We start from the raw sequence: 25,329 nt of genomic DNA on the forward strand, positions 1-25,329 counted from the left end.
CCAACTGATTGTCAAAACCAGTTCTCAGCCATTGTACTTGTCCTTTCATCTGCCTTTAAAATTCAGTATCTGCCCTAGGTCAGACTAGGATGAAGCTGTGAAGTTAAATTCCTCCAGAACAACCCATACAGTAATGTGCATTGCAGTTGGGGGCTACATCAGTACTCACAGCATACTGGTGGTTTTGGCTACTGCTGAACAGGGCTTGTGAAGTGTCATGGTTTTCCCTCTCCCTCCTCCTGCACAAGCATTTGGGAGGGGACATAGCCAGGACAGCTACCCAGATATATAATCCATACCACAGGATGTCATGCAATAAAAGTTCATTGCAAGGAGAGGGAAGGAGGGCAATTTGTACATAATGGCATTTGTCTTTCCAAGCATCTGTTACACCTGCTGAGGCCCTGCTTCCTGGGAAGGGACTGAACATTTGCCTGATGATGGGAAGTAGTGAATGAATTCCTCTTCTTCCTTTGCTTGCACAGGCAGCTTCTGCTATTCTTATTAAATGGTCTTTAGCACGACCCACAAGGGCTTTTTTCTATCTTATTTTCTCCCCACACCTTGTTGAGGAAGGAAAGTGAAAGAGCAGCTGGGTGGGTGTTTGGCAGCCTGCCAAGGTCAACCCACTACACCTCTTCAAGTGTTTCTATTATTCTCCCAGTGATTTCTATGGGCCTGTCTTCCCCTGAACCTCCCCCTCCTTTTCTAAAATTTCTCTTGTCAACAAGTTCTTCTCATCTCCCCTCTCAACTTCTTTGAAGATCTCAGTGTTCTACTTCTGCTTGTCTTCTTCTCTTCCTCTACATGCCAGTCCTGGGCAGCTTCATGTTCAAATACAAATTCAGCCACCCTTTTCAAACCAAGAAATTACCAATCAGTTTCTTACCTAAAGTAAAGATTTCAGTTCATCTCATTAATATCTTCTCTTGAAGCCAAGTATGAGCTGACTAATTGTGCTATATGGTTCTTAGCTCCTCCCACTGAGAAGCTACCTCAACTCCTCTCAACCATTCCCACTGAGAACATAAGCCAGACCCATAAACCTAAAAAATACTGTATATGTTACAACATAACAAAGCTCATCAACCGTTATGTAAATCACAGCAAATACTGACAAATCGAAGATGCCATGAATCCAGCAGGACTAGATGACAACTGCAACCATGCCACTCTCATCTGCCTTGGTGTCTATCAGCTGACCAATGAAGACAGTGCAGATCACAGCACCACCACCTCCACCATTACTGACTTTGCATCTCCTCACATAGCCCACAGTCTCACCATTTAACTCTGCCCAGCACAATCCTACCAAGTTCAGCAAGAACACAGAAATCTCTGTGCACAGATTTCTGTCAATACCTACTGCTCCATGGCCCTGAGCACAACAGAAACCTCTCAGTATTGAAACACTGTTCTAATCATACACTTTGTACTACAGTGTCCCAGTACTGCCACTGGAAATGAAAAACACAATTTTGGGAATTTCTATGAAGTTATACTTTTTCATTTGCATAAAACATTAACCGAAAGGAAACCTCTGTTAACAACTTCAGTGTTACTTTTAATTTATACAGTTAAAAGTACTCATATTAACTTACCTGCAAAATCTTTTACATTTACATTTGCACCTAATCTGATTAACTCCTTGACCTGTTTAACATCCCCTCGAATTGCTGCCATATGTAGAGGAGTCTCCCCTCTTTCGTTTCTCTTGTTAACTTTGTCTTTTTGTCTTGAAGAAGAGGTTGGAGTTTTCTTTTGTGTTGGTGTTGTTTGTAAGGAATGATTTAAGGTGGAATCTACAAAACAAGTTTTTAAATGGTCACTGTTAAGTTAATTAAAGTGAGGTGAAATAAAAAATTGTAAACACCTGCCTTCAAAGATGATAATGACCAGTGAATAATTATATTTAAATAAAAGACATTTCACCCTTCACAGGTGTCAGCACAATGCTGATTTCCAATGTGGACAAGGGCATTTTGCAAAATCTTACTATTTTAAGCAAGTTTCTAGGACAGATGAAGTCTATGCTAACTACAAGGTTCACATACTCTGGTATAAATTCTCCTGAATCAAGACAAGGTGAGATCACACAGATCAGTATCTGCTTCCCCTTCCTCCAGCAAAATTCCACTATATTTTTATGTAGTGGGATGCCAGCTTAAAGAATTACAGTCTGTGTATTGTACTACATACAAATCCTCAGCTGTACCAACACAGCTGGGTGGACTGGATGGTTCCTTAAGGAAACCCAGCCATTTGCTTTTGAATAGCAATTTTCTAAAAACTTTACGCCTGTAGAACATATACATACGTAAAGATTTTTTTAAATGCAGCTGGACCAAGGACAGTTTGAAATGGTGAATTAAGAACAAGATACCTCCCCTCTCCCATTAAATCAGAAGGAAACAGTCCCATTTCCTCCTAAATTAAAATCCTGCTCCACAGTGAGAAAATGAGATAATAGTTAAGCTTCAATAAAAATCAAAAAAAGGAAGTATTTTAGGCTTTAAATAATCCACACAGAACAGTATCTGAGAGGCAAAAATAAACAAAGGAAGAAATTAAATTTTCAGTTTTTACAGCTATCACAGTGCAAAGCTTTTCACATAAGTATAGAAAATCAAGAATTTTTCATCAGATTAATCATCCACGTGAAATAAATTTTAACAGGAGTATGAATGATTTGAAATATGTGAAAAAAAAGAAAAAATCGGTGAAAAACATCAGTGTTCTGAATATTCTGACTAGGACAGAATTAAACAGGCAGGAGAGAGAAAACTGTTAACTCTGTAAGATCACCTGGACTGTTGTCTCTTGCTGTCATCTGCATGAGAAGTGCCATCTGTTTGCGCTCTGACAGAGGGTAACCAAAAAGAATGCTAACGGGTGCTGATTTCTTATTCCCAGCATCCTTCTTCATTTTCTTTTTCTCCGGACCTTCCTTCTCTAGAAATAGGAACATTTCAAGACTCAACCTGCAGTTCCATCAGAATATTTCTCTAAAAAGAAAACCATCCTCTTAAGGCCTGTAAACTCGTGATTGGTGACAGGCGATGAAAAACACAAATTACACCTCTAACTTACTGCATTTGCATTAGTGTTGGTTACCTGTTCTAATCATATTAGGATAATAAGCTACTGAGATAAAGCACTTAAAGCTGTAAGCAGGATTACCAAAAAATTCTAACAGATGAAAAACCTGTTTAATAAAAGCAATGCTATGTATGTCACAACTTTAATTCTCAAAGATTAAAGTCAGGAATTTAAAATTTCTGTAAAATCAGCTGGTCAGCTTTGAACATTGAATACGGATCTCAGACTACGCTCTCTTCTACTTCTCTCAAGACACCATGTTAAAAACTAGGAAAAGACTAGTTAATATCAGTATCTGCTAAGTAATTGGTTAAATGATTGTTTCTCTCAAACTCATCCTGGTATTTTGTCTTAAAGCAATTTGTTCTCCAGAATTCATATCCTTCAAAAACATACAGCTATTTTATATACATAACTTCTTTCCTTTTATCAATATTTACAGAAGCTGTTTAATATTTCATCTCCAAGTTTTAAACCAGGAGCTAAAATTACACATCTGAGTAAACACCTCAAAAATAAAACAAAACTAAACTCCCACCAAAACCAAGAAACCCTGTCATCTGCAAAAGCAGAAAACCTTAAAACAGAGGACTCCATTGAGGAAAACTTCACTGAACTATTGCAGAGGTAAAAATTAGGATCTTAAGTCCCTTTGATGTTCCTAGTTATCTTTTCACTTTCTACAGTTCTGCCTTCTTTCTTGTTCTATTCTTTTTCTCTCAACTAATTTTCTGCCTTCCTAGCCTTCTCTAAATCTCACTTTCTAGGCTGATTACAGACACAAGCTCTAGTAATGCAGTGCTTTTGAGGCACAGGAAGGCACATCAACAGTTCTTACCTTGAATTCCATACTGACCCATAATAAATACATGATTTTATGGGCTAAACAATTGCCAGCAGAGTATTTAAGAACGGAAAGCTACAGACCAATGTACATATTTTAAAAACCTCTATAAATGTAGCCATGTTTAAAAAGGAAACAAGATCCCTTTTACAGAATCAAATTATTTTTTTTCCTAAACTGCAGGCAACTCACAGTCTTGAACATCTACAAAATTAATTAAATATCCAAATCAACACTATTTGTGTTGTGCCCTATTGGTAAAAACATCTGCATAGGAAAATAAAAAAAATCTTTACAATAAAATCGTACTTTAAACTTTTCACTGCAAGCATGCTGTTCTTTCTGCAAAGTACAGCATACTCTTTACTCACTAATTTAGTACTTCCATTGAAATAACACATTTCAGATTGACCAGCATAATCAGGTATTTCTTAGCATATGTTATTGACTGCTCATGATTCTTTCCTTGAAAAACACTTTTATTTTCATTTATTTTCTGAATTATTCCTTACTATTTTATACCTATTTTCAGCTTGAGAAAATAATGTATCAAAATAAATGAAATAAAGTTTTCTATTATCTGTGTTTTACTCTTTTATGTATCGGGATTGTCTGAGTTTTTTGGGTTTTGCTTAGTTTTTTTAATTAACACAATTTATTCCTGCCTCATGTTCAGCACTTCATTTCAGTGGTAAATTATTCTTCTATTACACTTTATTAACACAGTGTTTGCAAAGCATTTCTAGATCTTACAAATTAAAAGCAGCAAATAAGAACATAAGTGTTCTCACCGAGTTATACTGTAATTACGCACTTACTGCTCAAAAGGAGACACAATTTTATTAAAATGGATATTAGACTTCATATATGTTGTCAGTAAATCTAAACAGTTCAATAAGCAAAAATCAACATGTCTCAAGATTACAGCAGGGGCACCTGATAATCCCCCCAAAGATCTCATAGATACGACCTGGTTCTGACAAGAGGGGTTCAAGAAAGCAAACAAAAAAAAACCCCACCCAAAATACCAAAAACCAAACAAAAAAACCACTCCCAAACAAACAGAAACCCCAAAACCCAAACCAAACAACAACAACAACAAAAACAAAACCAAAACAAAACAAAAACAAAACAATAAAAAAAAACCACAACAAAAAAAAATCCCAAAACAAACCAAACCAAAACAACAACAACAAAAAAACAACAGAAAACCCAGGAGAAAGTGAGTAGGGCATATAAAATAGAAAGTTTTATACATCAAAAAATACATCAATGTTCCAAGAATACTATCACATAGTACACTACACTTTAACAGGAGGAGACCAAATTAACATTCAGAACTTCAACTTTTTAGCTGTTCTTTATCTTACAGTAACAGAAAATTTCACCACTGTGAACTTGATGTTTCTATAATTTGAACACTAGCAACTTCCCTAATAAAGGAACAGAATCAGTTTAAGATACTAAGTTTAGGTAGAATTTGATGCATAAAATTGACGATGAAACTCAATCAGTTAGTTTGTTGGTTTTTTTTACATTTTTTTATACTTTTTTTATAGGTTCTATAGAACACAAATATCTTTTTTTACATTCACATTCTCATCACTTTCTGCTGTTCTTCAGCACTTAGAAATGAACATAAGGGTTAGAAATAGAACATAAGAGATTTTTTCACTTTTTATTAAAAAATAAAAACCAGAACTCTTCAAGTGGCTTCATGTTCAACGACTTTTATTAAATAAACTTCATAATACACAGCCAAATCCCTCTGGACTATATTGCTTTAATATTTTCCTTTTCACTGAACCCTTAAAAAAAAATTGAGATACTCAAGTTATGTCAAACAGAAATTCAGGAGCATCTGAGCGCTTATTTGTAAAAGGGCTCAATGAAATCCACCCACAATTAAAATGCTCTGGTCCAAGGAACATCAGAGACACTGGTGATTGTTTTAGGATAATTTATGCAGGACAGATTTTGTCCCAAGGCAACCAATAATGTATCTGGTTTTTTGTTTGCTTGCTTTTTTTCCCCCAATTGGATAAATTACAAATACCCACTCAAGTAATTTTTAATGTTTTGGAAAATTAAATTATTAAGTAATGTAATACGTGGACTTCTCAAAACAAATCATGCCAAACGAACAAAGTATTACATTTGGTAAAACAATCACCTCAGTGGATAAAGAAAATTAAGCAAAAAAAACCCCTCAAATTCAAACTTCAGCGCTCATCATACTCTGTTTTTATGCAAGAGACTCTCAATATACTCTAAATAGTAAAAAATAACAGGATCAAAAAATAGGACCATGAAAAATGAAAATATTAAATGCTTGAAATAAATTCTATAAAGTCATAAGATTGAATGATATACAACCAAAGAAAAATATGTTCATTGCTAGGTCAAGACCTAGATGCATATGATGAGGTTCAGAGATAGAGTTTATGGAGCTCTGCATGATCACTGCAACCTCACTGAAGTTATTTCCAAGAGAAACACATCATGGCTGGCTGTGTTTCCTACCCTCAGGGAAAGGGAAAGCTTAGAATGTGATGCAGAGACCCCATAGTGCATTTAACAATGTCGAGATTAAGGTACTATTGTGATACCTAATTAATCAAGTTTATGACATATTTATTTAATGAAAGCAACACACAAAACCACCTCCACTCTCCTGCCTGTAGCCCAGACAACAGTTAAACTTGTTATAGTTAAACAGTAAGTCCATATCCAGCAAGCAGTGTGTGAACAACACCCCCACTAGCCTCTGTAACTACAGAAAGCATGAGCACAGGAATTGCGTTACTGTGATGTACCCAGAGGTCAGTTGTTTTGCTCTTCTGGATGTCAACTAAGTGCTAAAAGAAGTATGACTGTGCCAGGTTTGGGCTGCTTTAAAGACTGAAATTGAAGGGGTCAGAAAACAAAACCAAGATCCTGCTATAAACAGTAAATCTGGATAACATAATTTCCAAGAAAGATCAACAAATTGCTGCATTCAGTGTAACTGTAACTCATTGTTGTTCCTGAATAATCAACTCTGTAACAAGACTCTCTTTACAACTGCAAGATTTTTAGGATCTGCAGTTATGTTTAATTATTATGAAAAATTCAAATTTCTCTGTTCAGACTAGTAAGGTGGAGAAAGCAAACAAATCTGACCTCTGCAAAATCAACACTCGTCCATTGTTCTTATTCTAATAACCACATCAGAGGTTACTTAAAACTAACCAGATTACATAAATAAATTAAGAAAATATAAGTAACTCAGTTTAAGTAGTCTAAATAACTGATGGCTTTTCAATCAAATTATGTTTTTAGATTGGGAGACTTAAAATCAGAGAATTTATTTTAAAATATATGAAAAAGAATTCTGCTTTGATCATCTGATCCAGCAGTTTCAATCAAAGCTTGTGTGTAGACTCCTCCATAATATTTACTTATAAATAGGTTAAAGCTATACTGCAGTATAAATAAATTCACCTGCAGGATGTATACATTTTTTTGTGGTTGCTCTGACCAAGAATGGGGATGCCACAACAGAGCCTTCAGTTTTGGGAAGCCACCACAGCCAGGGGAGTGTCACAGCCCTGCACAACAGAAGAAACACAACAGGATGCTGCTGACAAAGACAGGGACAGAGTGTCCTTCCAGGTGTGTCCTGTTCCCAGGGGCCTCTTCAGAGGGCCACAGCTCTCCTGGGACTCACACTATCTTTCAGATCTGCGCAGACTCGGCAGCTCCTGCAGCCTTCTCAATGGGCACTGCAGGGCTGCCTTTATGCAACTGGCTGCAATCTCCATGGCTATTAACTTGTTAAGAAAGTAACAATCTTAAAGTAACAATCTTAACTTGTTAAGAAGGGCTCAATTTTAAAATACTGAATATAAATTTATTGCAGCATTTTCTTAAGAAAAAAAAATATATAAAGAGGTGGGCTAGAATTGTTCTAGACTCTTACAGTACTCTACAAACGCTGTTTGGTTGCAGTCTTGCCAAAACTGACTGGGTATAAAATGTACTTTGTTTATAGTGTTGCAGAAATCAAATGGAAAAAAAAAAAAAAAAACCAAAAAAAAAAAACCCAACCCAAACATTTCTGTGTTATGTCAACATTTATTTTGGCTGTCCATGTTCATTACCACTTGCAAAATTTAGACAATACCTGAAACAAAAAAACAAACAAACAAAACCCCAAAAAACCAAACCAAACCAAAAAAAGCCCACCAGAAAAATGAACAAAGGAACAATTTTTACAAAAATCAGTAAAAAGAGGAAAATTTTTTAGTTTACGGAAGACCCTGGAGCTAGAACCAAGAAAATTTTAATGATGTAAAGCTCTAAAAATTAGGTATCCCCATTCTTTGACTCATTTACATGCCTAAACAGGATGAAATCCAATTATCATGGAGTTTCTACAGTCAGCAAGTAACCCTATATTGTATCTTGGGGATAAACCATTTATGAAACTATTAAATTAAAAAAATTTAAGTAGCTCTAGCTGCTTTTACATTTAGGGTTTTTTGAACTCAGACATATTTTTAAAGACCTTGAAGCTGATAGGAAGCTTTTAATTACCTTTTCTTTTTCCCCCTCTGTGTCCAGTTACACTCTCATTTCCAAAAACTTACTTTCTTCCTTCTCAACATTTGCCATTCTCTGTCCACAGCTATCAGGGTAACAGTTTAGCTCAGTGAGAGCAAAGCTTTTCCATGTATAATGCCACATTTGTGCCAGAAGCAGCATTGCATTTCATCATCACTGATGTCAGTCTTAATCCATGTCAGTGACAAACTTGGCACCAGTGTGCCTAATTCCCAGTAGTCTAATCTAATTGGTTAGGCACAGAATCTGCATTACAGGAACAATTTTTTTATCCTAGCAGTGCTCCTGCTCTGAAGTTTCTGGAAGGTTTATGTACCAAGTTTCCTGCCTGCAAAAGGGCAGCTGCTCTAACCTCCTTACCTCAGCAGAAATTAAATGTTCACCAAGCTCTGATGCTTGCTAGCACAGTTAAGAGCCACATGCCTTCTACTTTTATGTTAAATATATCTTGCCCCCGCTTGAACTGTCTATTTCACCTCCCTGCTACAACTTCTGACAAAAAAATTTTATAGTGTGAGCATTGTGTTTTTGTGCATGTCTAAGTATCTGAAGTAATCAATCTTGTTTGTGGCAACTGTAACAATAGATGCTATAGCAAAAAACACACAAAAAGTTCTACTACTTTACAAGATGCTTGGGACAATGACTTATTTAAAGTTGAAGGGGGTGGGGAGACATGACAAAAGATTTTCAGAGAAAACTTTCAATAAATTTTTAATATGACATCTAAATACATTTACTTCCATTATGAAAAAATAGTTTTGGTCTAGTATCAAGCAAAAAAAATTAATAAAGCAGGTGCTGGGGGCATACTTCTTATTTAGACATGGTTTTTTCAGAATCAAATGGTATTGTGAATAGTGCAAGAATGCTGTAAAACCACTGGGAACAGAACTAAAGCCAAGAACATTGTTTTTTAATGTGGCTATTTCAAATATGAATTTCATACTACCATCTCTTTACAGTAATAAAAATATGTAAGTATTATCAAAGAGCCAAATCTGCATGAAATCAATCCTGAATAAAAATTAAACTCATACTGAGGTATACACTTCTACCTTGCATTTAAATCTACACATATTAAGGGAACTAACTGGTCATGAAAATATTCAAATGTACAATAAGCAATGTATAAAAAACTGTAGCACCAAGCCTTTGAGAAATTTGGGGAATGAAAATGCATTCTGCTGGCCGTGGATACTGTCTGGTTATCAACTGAGCTATTATTGCAAAATGACACAGATAATTAATTACCTAAACCTAGAGATAATTGTACCTCTTGGAATGTATCCAGCTCCCTTCATCTTGATTTGAAAAAAAAACTGTGTTAAGAATGGCAGTTTGAAGCCTTGAAATCAGTTCTAATATAAATAAGCTTAAGCTGGTAAGAACTACTTAGCCTGTGCAGAGAAGGTACAGATCACAGGAACTTGAACTGAAAGGAAAGTGTGCTCTCCATGACTAGTTTAGTTAGTCCTGTCACCTTAGCAACCCCTTCTATGAAGGATGGTCCATCTACCCATCTATCCAACACTCCCTCCCCAAACAAGGCTACGAAAGGCTGACAGCTGTGTCTCAAATCAAGGCATTCACATGGTTTTTCATCTGTTTACTCATTTAAACAAATGGACCTCTAGGGATCACAATACAAAGAAAGATTTGTTACTGAAACAGAAGGAAAGAATGAGGTTAGGAAACAACTGGAGAATATAGATCAACTATGGTGGCATGCTGGCCACTGCTAATGACAGGATAAAAGCCTATCAGACTGAGATGCAACAATCAGAAGGAAGCAAGCAACTTTTATACTTAGTATTCTTTTTAAAGAGAAAAAAAACAATGTAAAAACATACAATTAATTAAGTTAGGATGTATTTTACCAACAAATAATTAGGTAAGGAAATAAAAAGGTTCTACCTGTGTCTGAATTGCGATCTTCATTTCTGGATGGACTAATAGTAAAAGGAAGTTTACGTTTCATGGAAGACTTTTCTTTCATCTCCTTCCCCACATCACTCCTATCCACTTTTGGAGTTTTGCTGTAGGATGCAATCTTGTCCTTGCTCTAATATAAATAAAAAGTATACTAAGTATTTTTTGCATAAAGCAGGATAGTCTTATAATGTATACAGACTGAAAAGACTGATATGTGAGAATGCACGTGCTTGTGTATAAGTACGTGTATTACAAAATTTTGTCAGTAAACAAAATAATCAGTTGTCATTTCCTTTTTAAATAACTGACTTCTATGTTATTTCTACTTTCACATACATCATTGTAGAAATGCTGTTCACTATTAGAGGTTTAATTAATTAGCAAAGGAACAACATAAACTGAACATGAATTTGCCAAGTCTTGATGACCACCCAATTTCCTTCCCTGACCATAACAATCCCATTAAAAGCACATTAAAAGCCCACACTGCAATTCAGACTGTGAATAGTAAACCCCCAAAAGCCCCTCTAATTACCCTCCCCTGCCTCCACTCCCACCCTGTAATCCATCAATACAGAATTCCCTTTCTATTTCAACAATAACAGTGTAATGTTTCATTTGAGAAAAATCTATGAAGAAATGTTTTAAACTGACACCAAATTTAGAAGAAAAAAGGTACAAGCTATTTGGATTCTTGAGTTGCATAAATCTAGAGATTTTGGCTATAATCCATATTTCAAATAAACAGAGGAAAATCTAAACAGGCTCACTATTAACTTATACTTGATTACTTCCCTAATATAGGAGGAAACAATGTAAAGGATACCAGGTTAGTGTAAAGACTGCTTGAGAGAACCCTCTGCAAACCCATCATCTTACCTACCAATCAAGTTGCAATGCAGACATGTTTTCTGTACAATACATGCTGCAGAAACAATTCTCCTGTCAGCTATCACAACTCTGCACCTTTATATCATTTTTAACGCATGATCAGATGAAGTTACTAATAGATTAACTTCCTAAAGGTAGAAGAACATACACCGCCTTGCCAATCACTGAAAAACCAAAACACTGGTCCTTGGTAATTCTGAAGATTTTTTCAGATTAGAGGAAAACTAAAAAATAACTTAAAGTAGAGGTACTGTTCTCAAAGGCAGCTTTTTTTTTTTTTTTTCCAAAAAAACCAAACTCAGGTAGGAAGATATCATCTGACATGCTGAGTTTAAAATGTTGCCAAAAAGTTAGGCAGAAGTGATTAGAAAAAGAACCTGTAAAAAACCCCTATAATCTTCAGAAGACAAATATCTGTACAAGGGAAATGACAAAGAAGGCATTAGTTTGTATCAACAGAATTCCTGAGGTATAAAGGTTGCTGCCCTCAGAGAACACCTATCTTCTTCACTCCAAGTTTAAAAACCCAAAAAATAAAACAAAAAAAAAACCAGAATAAAACCCACACAGCAAAACCAAAGCCAACTCTCCTTCAAAACCCCAAAGGAAACAACACCCTCCTCCTTTTGTTTTTTTTTACATGCTAGAACAAAAAAATCTAAAAACCCAAACCCCTTAAGACCCCCCTAGGCCCTTGGAACATACAATGCCTGTGGTATTAGTTATAAAAGAAGTTAATCCATCTAACGCAAGTCATCATTTCCAAATACATCTCTGAGTTGGCAAGAGCAGATCCAAACTCCATTAAGCATTTCCCCATCTCTTCCACCACACACACAAGTTTCCCACTTGAGCCCAACCTCATCAAGAGCTTTCTCATCCCTTATTTCAAACAAAGCAATTATTTCTCCTATCTATGTATGTGAATTTCCCACAATATGATGAAGTAGCATCAGAATTTTATTTTTTTCGCTAGAATATTATCTTATGCTAGGTACTATGCAATAGAAGGGATGAACTAAAAATATTTAGAATTCCTAAGCAGAAAACATTGGTTTCAACTTGTTCAGTAGAAAAAAAAAATACCCCACAACTTTTTGCAGTTGGTATTCTTTAAAAAGTATTCCTTTTTTGGGGGCAATCCTCAGTAAAATCCATCAGTAGGTGCTCACAAAGAGGCACAAGCTGCTTAAGTAATTTGACAGCTCTACATTTTTTCTTAAATTGCTTATATGTATTATGTTAAATATTATGACTGATGCACTAGTGTTTGAATAATGACTGAAAATTAATTTTCTGATAATTTAATTAGGAGGAGAGACATTTAAAAATGCAAACTTTCAGATAAACAAGAACACACTGAAATTAAAAAAAAAGCTATACATATAATACACAGAAACTTAAAAAAAAAAAAGAGACTATTTTGTTCCTTAGCTACTGTGGAAATAAGTGTTCAGCATTTAGTGGTGGACTTTCCAATCCAAAAGATGCAATGAACAGGGTGTTTGAGAAGTCTGTACAAAGTTGATGCTATTTATTATTTTCGGTGACAATGCTGAAATAGAGATACAATCAGATATGCAGATATCATCACAACTGAAAGAGAGGAAGAAGCAAAGAGCCCTGGCAAGGTGAATGTAAAATGACTGACTGATTTGAAAAGCAGCCTTAATACAAAACAAAATAGGAAAAGCCAGGATAAAACCAAGGTCCTACAAACTGATAAAAATAATTAACTGTACCATCATAAAATGCTGTGTTAGAAGACAGAAAACTCTTAATGGCATCCTGGATTCAACTTCAAGTAAATGAAGTAGAGGAAGTAGAAGTAGGAAGAGAAGTGGAAACCCTGCAGGTTAGACTAGGCATTCCATTTTCAAGAGTGAGAATTCACTGTTCCAATTGTTCCTGGTCACTGCAGCAGCATGGACATCTCAGGGTCCAAGGCAAGGTTCAAAACTCAGTGTCAACAGGTCTGTTGCATTATTTTAATGTGAACCATATACGCAACCTAAAATGAAGTTCACATTTTTTATAAAATAATCTGCAAATCCTGTGGACTTTCTGAAGAGGTTAAGTAATCTCAAGTGAAAACTGCTAATCAGATAAAACACTGAAGACATGTTGATGTTCAGAAAACTAAACTACTGATGCAAAGTGAAAAGCATTACATACTTTCCATGGCCACTACAGCTAAAGAACATTTAATGGCTTTAGACTGCAACAGGAGACTAGCTAAGGTTATTTATCCTTCTACTAAGTATCTAACTCTATGCCAGTCAGCATAATTAAGTATCAGAATAAACTGCCCAAGGAGACAGGAATTTCCATCAGGCAAGCCTTTAAAGAAAAGGTCTGGCAAACATCTGTCAGGAACTGAGTACAGCTTATTCTACTCTGAGGCAAATGGATGAACTGGATCTGCATGTCTCAACGTTTAATGCATGCCTCACTGGAGGATGTAGTAACAAGGAAGAATTTTCTCTGTCAACAAAACCATACTAGTGTGCTATGATGAGGAACACATTTTTAATCTGTTCAACAAGAACTATCTCAGAAGGCTAACAAACAGCAGTCTGGACAATTTCTTGATATCCCATTCCAGCTCTATTGTCTGGTATTGCTACAATCAATGACAAGACACAAAAGGAGACAACAGAGAGCCATATAATCTAGCAGATGTACTAAGCCCTGGGAGAACAAGCATTCTTTTTCTGCCTATCAAAGATAATTACATACTGAAGCATATTCTGCATGGTACTAAATAATTTTGGGCACTATCGGTGGAGTCTTCCACGGAGAGAATTAATTCTTACAAACTCCAAATGTGCTTCTCCTTTGGATGAGATATCCATAGTTTACTTCTTGAGTTTGGCCATTTGAAGTATAAATTCAGATAAATTAAAATTTCATCATGTTCCTATGTTAACAAAGTATCTTACGAAAATATTAGATGGTCTAGCTGCCGTATACACTCGTACTATTTTTTTATGCTTGCCAGATGAGCAACTGAAATAAAAATACATGTACCCTAATGTATACATTATATAAACTCAGCCTATTACCAGCAATGTTATTTCTAATGGGTTTTTTTTGAGTTCTTAGAAGACCTGAACACATAGTCGATTCACATAGCTATTCACTGGTTGTTAGGGCTGCATAATAAGCATTCATTTCTGGACAAATATGAAAGATTATGTCTAATAATAACAACAGTAACTTCACTACATTTCTCTGTCAAAAGCTAAGAGTGCACAATTAGAACCAGCTAAGAGTGCAAAATTAGAACCAGCTAAACAGTGTAAAAACTATGAAATGGAAATAAAACCCTGCAAGTGTTTTTTCTTTTATCTTATGCTAACCATTGGAATACTCTTATGCCATTTAGGTCATTACGGTTTTTATTTTGTGAAGAATGAAGATTTTTTTAACGGAGTGGTATTCTTCAGCATTACTGCTCACTTGTAAGAGGCACTGTTTTTTATGAACATTATTCCACACTAGGCCTTAGCACTTCCTAACATCAATTACATTAGCCAATGAATCCCTAACCTTTTTCATGCTTCTAATGATTTAAGAACTATAACTTTTAAATTCATGGCTGCATATGTTTATGCATTGAGAAAAATCCTTATTTGCTTTACAGATATTTCCACTACTTTTTGAAGATATTTCATTAAAATTATCACTATTGATTTGGCCTGGTCAATCTTTACTTCAGAGGTCTATGTTTGTGTATGTAGTACAGATTTACCTTGATGACTTTGTGTTGTTCAAACTCACACTTTGCTCTTAGCCTATTGCCTGCCAGATTTCAAATAATTTTCTTGGCTGAACCTAAATTATGACATTTTGGCAATATTTTCTCTATCTTTCCTAATCCACTCTGAAGAGTGCAGATTAGTCAAAGGCCAGCTGAACACTTCTGACAACTGTCCATTAGAGAACAGGTATGTGACAGTTTAAGTGACTATTTAACATAATCATGTATTCAGTTCTCAAAATACGACAACTCTGTTTATTGTGCTACAAACCTGAATACAGGAATATTAACTGAAACACTTATACTCTCCATTAGTAATATTAATTCTCCATTTTTATTTAGGATCTTACATTACACATTGTTTTTTATCATGCAATTCCAAACCAAACCCTACATTATTCTAATCTCAAGCTGTCCACTGTACCAGGGTGGACAGTGAGCAACACTGGATAGAACAATGCAGGCAGTTTATCAGCTTACTTTTGGTATCAACTTAATCAGTCCATCACTGGGATTCCATATTCAAAGGCCTTTGTCGAACTTCCATTCCCTACTCTTTCCCTAAATTACTGAATGACACTTCAATTAACTTGACTATATCCCAAACAAAGACCAGAATAATAGGAAAAAAAAAAATCCAACATTATTTTGTCCCTTTACTAGTATAAAGTATATACATAAGCTGGTTTCCTTTCCCCATTTTTTTCTATTATCTTCCTTGTCTTATCTAAGTAGTTCATCAGAGTGAGGAGAAAGAATTACCTTTGCCTCACTTTAGTGGGACCAATGAAACAAACTAGAAAGAGACTAAAAGGTCTAAAGGTTTCTATGAATGTTTTTGGAAGATAAAAAGTTACAAGTAGATGCTGAATCTTCTAATCTTTACCTGTTTTTTAACCTTCTCCTGTCTTATATCCATTCATCATCAAACGGTCTTGCAGAGAATACAGATTTCAACACAAGTATGAACACACACACACAAAATCCTTTTCTAGAGAAGAGAGTTTTATAGATTGTGGGAAACAGATTCTCTCTCCTTAGGGCAATATACATGTCACTCATCATTCTCAATGCAGAGGATTACTCCAGCTTCTGTTACTCATTAGTAGCACAGATAAAAGTGTGATCTACTGTACAAATGTACTAGGCAGAAAAACTGGAGAACTGGGTGATTTGAAACTTGCCTCCAGAACTCTGAAAATCATGGGATACTTCACATTTATAAACAACAAACCACCCTTCAGCATGACTGGACTTCCATATTCCTTCATTCCCCAACACTCAAAAATGGACTGTACAATTTTTAGATGAGACTCCCTTGTACAGGAGCTACTCTAAAGCTTTGTGCAGCATTTGGCTTTTAAGTCCTCCCTCAAAGAGGGAATAAGCCCCTCTGTTACAAAGGAATATTGGAAACTGGTGTTTGTCTTTGGTCTGTGCTGTCACAGGCCTTCACATCTGTTTTGTATGTTTGTTACAGAGGGTAATACACAGTAAAATAAAATAAAATACGGATTGTTGTTCTTGTGAGTATATGAAGACTTCAAATTAGCTAAGATATGGAGTTAGTATTGATATACTAACTTATATCAAATGAAACCAAAGCATCCAGCTCCTTTTAAATTAACTTGCACATTATAATAAAAGTCGAATTATGTCTCACAGTTTAACTTACAGTTAAATAAATGTTAAAATATATAACATTTTTCAATACTGAAGATATTAGAGCACAGATTCATATTTATTTCTTCCAATTACAGCAACAGAAATCATGAAACATGCTTCATTTTACTGAAATTAAATGGGGATTAATATAAATTTTACCTTTCTTGCAGTTGTTTTTTCCACCATGGTGGTATTGCTGTCAGAATTTTCAACTTGAACTGTTTTTGTAGACCCAAATTTGGGCATTTTATAGCTGTTTAGCTAGTTGTATCTTGTATCAGTGGGTTCATCCTGTGTCTGAAAAACAAACAAACAACATTACATAAATATACACACTGCAGTGTCATTTCAGGACAAATGTTACTGCAGATGGTAGCAGAGCTGAATAGTACCCCAAAAAAGATGACTAATAATGACACCTGGCTTCAAGCATCTTCCTCACATGCAGCTCAAACCTTGGGGCAAAACCCCAAAAGGTCTAATGCAGCTGATGCTGGGGATGGTGTCAGGAAAAAGGCACCAAGTCAGCTGCTAAACTACCTCATCCCTCTAGCTTTACCTTTTTGGATATTTTAACAGGTTCATAGCTTCAATATCTCACTTCGTGTTAAACAACCTAAGGCTTAGAAAGATGAACAAGATTTCTAGCAAGACAGGGAAGAGAAATAAGGCTTCCTAGCCTGGGAAACTGATATATTGTATATTCAAATTAGTATGGAAAAAAAGCCTTGTTATTTATGATCCTTTCTGGATCAAGAGACGCCTGTTAGAAGAAAAATCTTCTAAAGTTTAAACCTGGAACTAGAAACCTTAATTTCCACTGTCTGTCAAATCAATTACATAAGCCACTTCTAGAGACAGATATGTATCTATATAAAGTTTCAAGAGCTGTGTAGTGTTTCATCTCCACAGTATACCAAACAAGTGTCACTACAGATTCACATGACAGAAGAGGTCCAACTTGACCCTTCCACAGCAGGAAGAGCTACCCTTTTTGTAAGAATGGCTGAGAGGAAAGGTCACATAAAAGGTAAAACTGCATTTGACAGCACTTTAGAGCTGGTGACTTTTTATGGGTTTTTTTGAGTTGATGTATTTTGTTACAAGTATTTTCATGATCACAATCTTACTGAGTTGTCGTAATTTTATGCCTGATCAAGTCATCATTTCAGGTGCAACACTTCTATTTGTTACTTTACTGGTAAGATTTTGGGATCATCATGTAGTGAATTTGTTGCTGCTTTAGGACCATGGCCACTATTTTGGTTTGACACAGTTAACTGACAACAAATCTAGTGCAGATGACTTTGAGAAAACCATTTTGCACACTATACCTGACACATGAGACATTGATATTCCAACAAATTTCTACATCCTGCCCACACATCCATCCCCCACAAAGCTTAAACCATGGAAAATCTGAATATTTGTCTAAGATTAATACTGTTGTATATAACAATGTAACATGCTACTTTCTTAATCTTCCAGAATAGGAGGGAAAGAAAAGTTCAAAAAGCTAAATCCTTGAGACAGAGAAGTAGGAAATGTTGCACTAAGGTCTGCTGTTTTCCTCCCTTTCCCCTACACCTCAGGAGGTGTTCTTTGTTTTGTTGGGGCTTTTTTTAACACTAACCACAAGCTTATAAAAACCAGGAAGAGATTAATTAGAAACAACCTCACATTCTATAACCAGAATCTTGTCTCCACTACAACACGATACAATATTGTGAAACTCATACTGTTCTGCTCTTACCTAAGACACAAGAAACATTATCATATTCCCTTCATTTATGGAGTGTTAACAGGATTTATGCAGCCTTACTGATACAGAGAATAATTGTTCAATTTTAATGAATATCAAAGCACATGGTTATAAGTCTTTTGTTTTTAGTCACTTTTTATAACAGCTGCAGGAACAAAAAATGGTTATCAGTTCAAAGAAGAGAAAGAAACACTACACTGAGTTTCCTGTAATTTACAAAAAAATTTCCTTAATCCTAAAAGAAGCAACAAGTTACTATGTTCACAGAATACTACTGTGCTGATTACACCAAACACAGTGTATTACCATAATAGCAAATATCTGTTCCCATGAGTTTAAAAAGTGACAAGTCATAAATCTGCTTTTGCTCATTTAGCCTCTGAAATCCTCTCTCTAAATTTCATTTGTAACAATTCCCATTTGTATATATTATTATTACAACTACTTTTAAAAAATCAATGGGTCAAAGTTTTCTTTATTATTTTAATCAGAATATTTCTCATTGCATATGCTGCTGTTTCTTTTCCTTCCTTTTTTACTGCTACCTGGCTCCCTGAAACTATCTCCATTCCTGCTTTGCTTCTCTTCCTTTCCTGGTTTCATATGCTGTTCCCTGGTGTATGACAGCAAGAAGCCAAAATTAATGAGCTTAGTAAAATTTATTAGCTTAGGCTTGGCTCCCTTGGTCTCATTTGCCTCATCAGTAGGAGCTGGCCTTCACAAAAGGCCCCCCCTGCCTGTCTTACCTGGACAGCAACAGTTTATTTTTTAAAGTGATAGAACAAAAAAACCCAGCCTCAAATATTGTATAGGGGCAAGAGGATTATGCACACACTTTCAAAATAGATTTCAGTTAATGGTATTTTTAATAATACATTTAGCTTAATATATAAATAGAAGTAAATGAGAACAGAAAGCATAGGATGCTTCAGTTTTCTTTACCAAATGATCAGCAGGCAGAAGCAGATGTGCAGGAAGCTCCACCTGAACATGGGAAGAACTTTACTGGTGACGGAGCACTGGGACAGATAACCCAGAGAGGCCAGGGAGTCTCCCTCACTGGAGGTATTCAAAAACTCTATGGACACAATCCTGTGCCATGTGCTCTGAGATGGCCCACTGTGGTCCCTTCCTACCTGATCCATTGATTTTGTGATCAAAAGTAAATGTGAATTCATGAAATTCTTGATCCAAGTCAAATATGTTTTGGAAACAAAACTGCTTTGGAAGTTCACTAAAACTGAGTGTCACATACTGGATTATCAAAGCAGAACCACCACACTGTAAGACTAACAAACAGGACTGTTTCCATAAAATGTTTCAAGTACCAGATTGCTGTTGCACAATGGCTGTGCAAAATTTAAAACAGATGTAAATGCATCACATATTTGAGAAAAAACACTTTTCATAAAAGTTAAATATTAAAAAAAAAATTATTAAAACATCACTATGGTGGCCAGAAATTAGGCAAACTATTAAACTGGTGATTACATAGTGTATAACAACAAAATTTTCTGTGGAAGAAGTGATTTTACTGACATTTCAACTTTTATTTCCATTTGTCTGGAGTTCAGTGCCATTTCAACTCAAGTTCTAAACACAAATGTCTGCATTCATAGTGAAAATGTAGAACATTAACAAGGTCTTCCAGGGAAATCTAGATCTGTCTGCTTTGAGTTTTCCTCACAGCCATTTCTTAATGCAATTACTGGTTTATTAGACAATCTTGATGGCACATTTTGAATCACCCTAAATTAAAAGTTAAAGTCTTTACATTCAAATTATTCTCCTTTGTCACAACAAGCAGTGTCCTCGCTTTTCATCTGACACACAGGCACAGCTGTGCTTTCTCTCAAATAAACTGATTTCAAGCTTTTCAATAAAACAGAATTTGCTTCCTACTAAAGAAACTTCTCTGTATGTAACAAAATCAGATATTCTTATTTTATGTTTGGACATCTTTCCTGCACATTCATTACCAGTCATGAGTCATACTACTGGAAATACTGTTGAACTCTCAGTCATTTTTCAACGAAAGAACTAAAAATTCTATTTTCTCCTTGAAGTAACAAAGGTAAGCATTTAGACAGATCTATGGGCAATGACATAAAACACTAGGATTATTTCACATTAAAAAAAATAAAAAAAAAAAATCCCACCAACCACCAGAATTTCAGATATAATTAGCTACAGAAAATTAGTGACATAATAAATCTCTAACGCCAACAAGTTACTGTATTAATTTGTATAAACTTACATCTAGCACTTATAAAAAAGCTTGTCTTTACCTATGTAAAAAAAAAAAAAAGGGAATTCAAGCAGTACTACAACGCTGCTGCTGCCACTGTCATTCACTCCTTTACATCTTTCAGTCTGTTCTTCTGAGAAATTAGGAGCCATGTGTTTGTGTTAGATGCATACGTATGATTCACTAATGACTTCCAAGCCTGTAGATGGATTTTCTTTTAATTTGACAGCTGCAGAAATCTTCAAATATTTTAAGCACTCACAAATTTCATGGGAAAAGGTGGCCAGTGTATAACAACAATAATCCATCACTGCTTTTCGCATGGGAAGGCTTCAATATGAGCTTCATGACATACTGCCTGTAAGAAAACTTCACATGAGATGGCCTTTGCAAACCATTTTCCTTTTTCCTCTTAGTTATTGTGGGGAAGTTTCAGTTGAGACCTGCACAGTCAACCACAAGACACAAATTGATAAGAAATTAAGCATCGTTAGCTCTGGTGGTCACTGAACTACTTGTTTCCTTTCTGGTTCAGAGTGTCTTCCCTTTAACACCCACAGGAAAATGTTACAGGATACTTTGGGAAGGTTTTGTTTGGTAGCCCTGTTGTACAGCTGATCTTGAAGATTAGCTGCCTACTAGTACTACATCACAGCAAGGGGGCACAACACTAACCTTCTGTGAGAATACTAGTAATTGGTGAGTTAATTTCCAAGATACTGCATATACCCTCCTGCTCTAGAAAGCATCTGCATTTGAAAAGCAGGGGACTAGAGTAAGGCAATCTTCTCAACTATCTCTGCTTTCCTGTATTTCCTGTATCTTACTTCATCTGCAGGGAACAAGAAAAACAAAACAAAAAAAATCCCACTCTTTCAATAAGGATTTACTCCAGATTGGGAAACAGTGAATCAACTATACCAAATTTCTGTTATAAATAGTTGACAGGAATGCTTAAGAATGTTATAATAAAATTAAACTATTGAAAATGACAACTGTGGCTACATCTAAATTAGCAAGAAGTAAATTATCAAGAGCAGACCTGTAGAGTGGAACAGCTGGTAATGAAAATCCAAATTTACACTAGTCACATTTAGCAGACTTGCTCTGGACTACTTCTAGTGCAGTTCCATGTACTAAATGCACATTAAAATTTGGAGCACATTCAACAAATTCCTAAACACGTCTCAGCTTAAACCAGAAGGAATCAAGCTCTGAAAACACTACACATAGCAAACTAAACTACAGTGAGAAGAGAGGATAGTCACTGATTTAAACTAAGACCGACCTGATTTTCTCTTAGCAGTCTCTTCCTTCCCAGCCCTAGAAATTTGTCCCTTCCAAGTTTATTTTGAAATGACTGGTATGATCTAGGTCTCAAAGCTATTAAGAGTCTACCAAAGGAAAAAATAAAGTTAGTGGATGAGTACAAGAGAGATGGCTAAGAACAGCTGAACTGAGGGAAAGGCAGGCAAAAGCCAACATTACATATTCTGCTCAGAGAAAGCCAGCTGGCCAACCCGTATGCACACATTGGCTAATTAAGAAGTATGTAGGTAGCTCACGCCTAGCCATACCAAATGTTATCTGCATTCTGGTGGGAGTGTGTCAAAGACAGATGAGGTTAACACACTGGGAGAAAGGGAATGGGTATAATACAAAGGACCAAAAAGCTAGAGAAAACTGGTATTTTCAAATCCTGTAAGAAGCAGAGTTTTAGCAAAAAAAATGTTCATTTAACTAAGTTTAACACTCTGTGTTCTTTTTTCTTCTTAACAGGAAAGTGCAAATGACTTCAGTATTTTATTTCACAACAAAAGCATCCTTCAGCAAACAGCTCAGAGAAGTGATTTCTTTCCAAAAGAGAGGTTAACTAATTATTAATGCTAAATGAAATGTGTTATGGGAGATCTAACAGCACTGCCAATTATTTTTTTCTTATGGAACTCAGTCCTTCTACACACAGTTACTCAACCAGAGTCAACTGCTACACAATGAAATGGCTCCTGGTAAATTAACATGTAATCAGATCAGCATCTACCTTTTCACCTACAGTGTCCAGTAAGAAAAAAGGGCTTGAGACAGAACAAGAGATTATTCAGGATATTTCCGTTAGAAGCTGGGGATGTGCTAAGAGGCACAAGACCAGCAATTTGGTACTGTGAGGAAAGAGACCATTCAGGTCACAACACACATTAAGAGGGCAGTGAAGTCCAGTAGCACAAGGTCAGGCTTTTCTGGGTTGCAATTTAAACACTATGCCTACAAAAAGAACATCTGTCTGTATTTTAACCTGGTATCTCCCACACAGAAATATGTCTAAAGCTTCAGATTAGCCAAATGGTAGAATGTGACTGTGACAAGGATGCAGTGGAGAGAGAGACTTGAGAGGACAATGCTGAGAAGGGTTTGTCTCTGGGAGGAAAGCACAGGGGACTCCATGATCAACACACAAATATTTTTTCTGCAGAATACTTTTTTTCTGTGTTACAGAACACAAACCAGAAGCCTTTAGTCTTGTCATTCCTATGCCTTGAAAAAAAACATGAATGTTCCATATCCTTTTTGTTTAAATTGAGAATGACCAGCTTATCCCTGTGGTCCATTTTTCCACTACCTCCTTGGACAGACAGACTTGCAGAAATGAAGCCTCAAACATGGCTGATGTCTCATGAAAATGTCAAAATGATGCTAAAGGATGGGAAACTGCCGAGAGCAAGCACTTAAAAATCTCATCAGAACATTATACAAAACAGTGTTCTGAAAGGTCAAAATTTCAGTGACTGCAGCCAGAAAAATATTTGTTCCAAGGTCTTAATTGAAGAAAACTACTTCAACACAGCTATTCTATAATCTTTATAGAGCAGTTTGCTTGATCTTTACAATGAAGACACAGAAAAGGTCATTAAAGGCTTTATTTGAGCAGAAGTAGTTTAAGGTTCTTGTGGTACATGGATCCCTCCAAAAAAGACTTCCTCTCAATCATTTAGCAACTGAAGGTGCTGCTGTAGTCCAGCACATATTACTGCTAAGTAGGATTAGGGAACATTTTAACTCCTTGGGTGCTAAAGTCAAAGCTGAATAGGTACAAAATCTAAATAGTAAAGCATTTTTCCTAAAAAGCTGATAATACATCAGATATATGCAGCTATAATGGACTAAATATACACTGCAATACATCCCTACTGGCAAGCCTGCCTCCTGCTGCAGGCTAGAACCATATTATTCTTTACAAGCTCAAAGGAAAACACATTCTGCATAAGAAAAGATTAAATAAAAGGCTATTTGTGTACACTGTACTATTTGAGATTGTATTTTTACCATCACCACTTCCTGTATGTGGTACACACTATAATACCTTCAAATACAATGAACAGAACATTTTACCAGGCTCATTTTGCCCTGTGCTCCATGGTGTCTCATTGTACTCACAATTCAGTTCTCTGGCAGTAACCAGCAAATAAATTACTAACCACTACTGGCTTTAGGTAGCACAGCAATTTAGTATTGTAGAGAGAACACTGTCTGAATGATACATGCAGTGGCTTTTGCAGATGAAAGGTGACAAGAACATTTTTATTTGGAAAATATTCACAAGGTCTTTTCACACAATTGCGACGGTTCAGTGCATGCACATTCCAGTGTCAGGGTTATGATGAAAGAACTAAGCTCCAACACAGTCTCAAACTAATGTGCCTAAGGCAACAGTCTGTTGCTGTATTAAGTGCAAATACAGTACCCAGCACGGACATGAGTCACAAATTTGGCAGATTTTACAGCATTTGACGATAAAAATATGACAAAACATTCTTGGTTCAGAAGTGAGAAATTCTTTTTTATTACATTTTTTCTTCAAGATTTGCACAATACTTGACACAACTTTGTGGTTAGAACATGCAATGCTGGGATTAGTTCTACTCTTTTGCTATACCTATTGTGCAATCTTAGAAACAGTGCCTTACCTCTTCCCTGCAGCAGTTTGCCCTCCCAGATTTTAGGGGATATATTAAAAAAATTGAAGAAAACAAAGCATCAGCCTAATAAACATACATTTCAGAAATATGTGCCATGAGCTAAGTTGTGTATATATATATATTTTTTTTTTTTCTTGGAGACTCCTCAGATACTAGCTAACAAATGGAACAGACTCATTGTCCTATCGGAGAGCATTCCTACATTTTAATTTGAAATGTTGAGATACCGAGATTCAAACCTACAAATTGTACAAATCTTTCTGCAATAAGCAAAATAAACTACTTATTTGAACTCCATTTTATGAAGGTGTCCTTTGTAAAATAAAATATAACAGTAAAACAGGCATGGGCAGTGACTACTCACAATCTCCAGAACAGCTTTTAATATACTCTGAAGTACCTACTCATCACATGCCAGACTACACTATACAGGGATAGGATAAAGTCCCTAAAAAACAGCCAACACTCAGGCAGCAAGAAAGATTTTCCAATACTTCAGCTGGAACTCACCACTACTGCCTACCAAAATAAGGAACGTATCTC

The 25,329-nt window shown here is 35.8% G+C and overlaps 1 protein-coding gene across 2 annotated transcripts in view; it reads right to left on the reverse strand.

Annotated features, from left to right (window-relative positions):
• Positions 1-25,329, reverse strand: part of ANKRD12 (ankyrin repeat domain 12) — a 59,353-nt gene that overhangs the window by 23,068 nt on the left and 10,956 nt on the right. For both annotated transcript variants that reach the window (XM_053971158.1, XM_053971146.1), the window contains exons 2-5: positions 16,962-17,099; positions 10,466-10,613; positions 2,806-2,952; positions 1,602-1,802 (exon numbers count right to left, since the gene is read on the reverse strand). In XM_053971158.1, coding sequence (XP_053827133.1) covers positions 1,602-1,802; positions 2,806-2,952; positions 10,466-10,613; positions 16,962-17,048 — 583 coding nt within the window. In that variant the 5' untranslated portion in view covers positions 17,049-17,099. The remainder of the gene's footprint in view (positions 1-1,601; positions 1,803-2,805; positions 2,953-10,465; positions 10,614-16,961; positions 17,100-25,329) is intronic.

This window comes from Vidua macroura, chromosome 1 (genome assembly GCF_024509145.1).
Source record: "Vidua macroura isolate BioBank_ID:100142 chromosome 1, ASM2450914v1, whole genome shotgun sequence".
Classification (NCBI taxonomy): domain Eukaryota; kingdom Metazoa; phylum Chordata; class Aves; order Passeriformes; family Viduidae; genus Vidua; species Vidua macroura.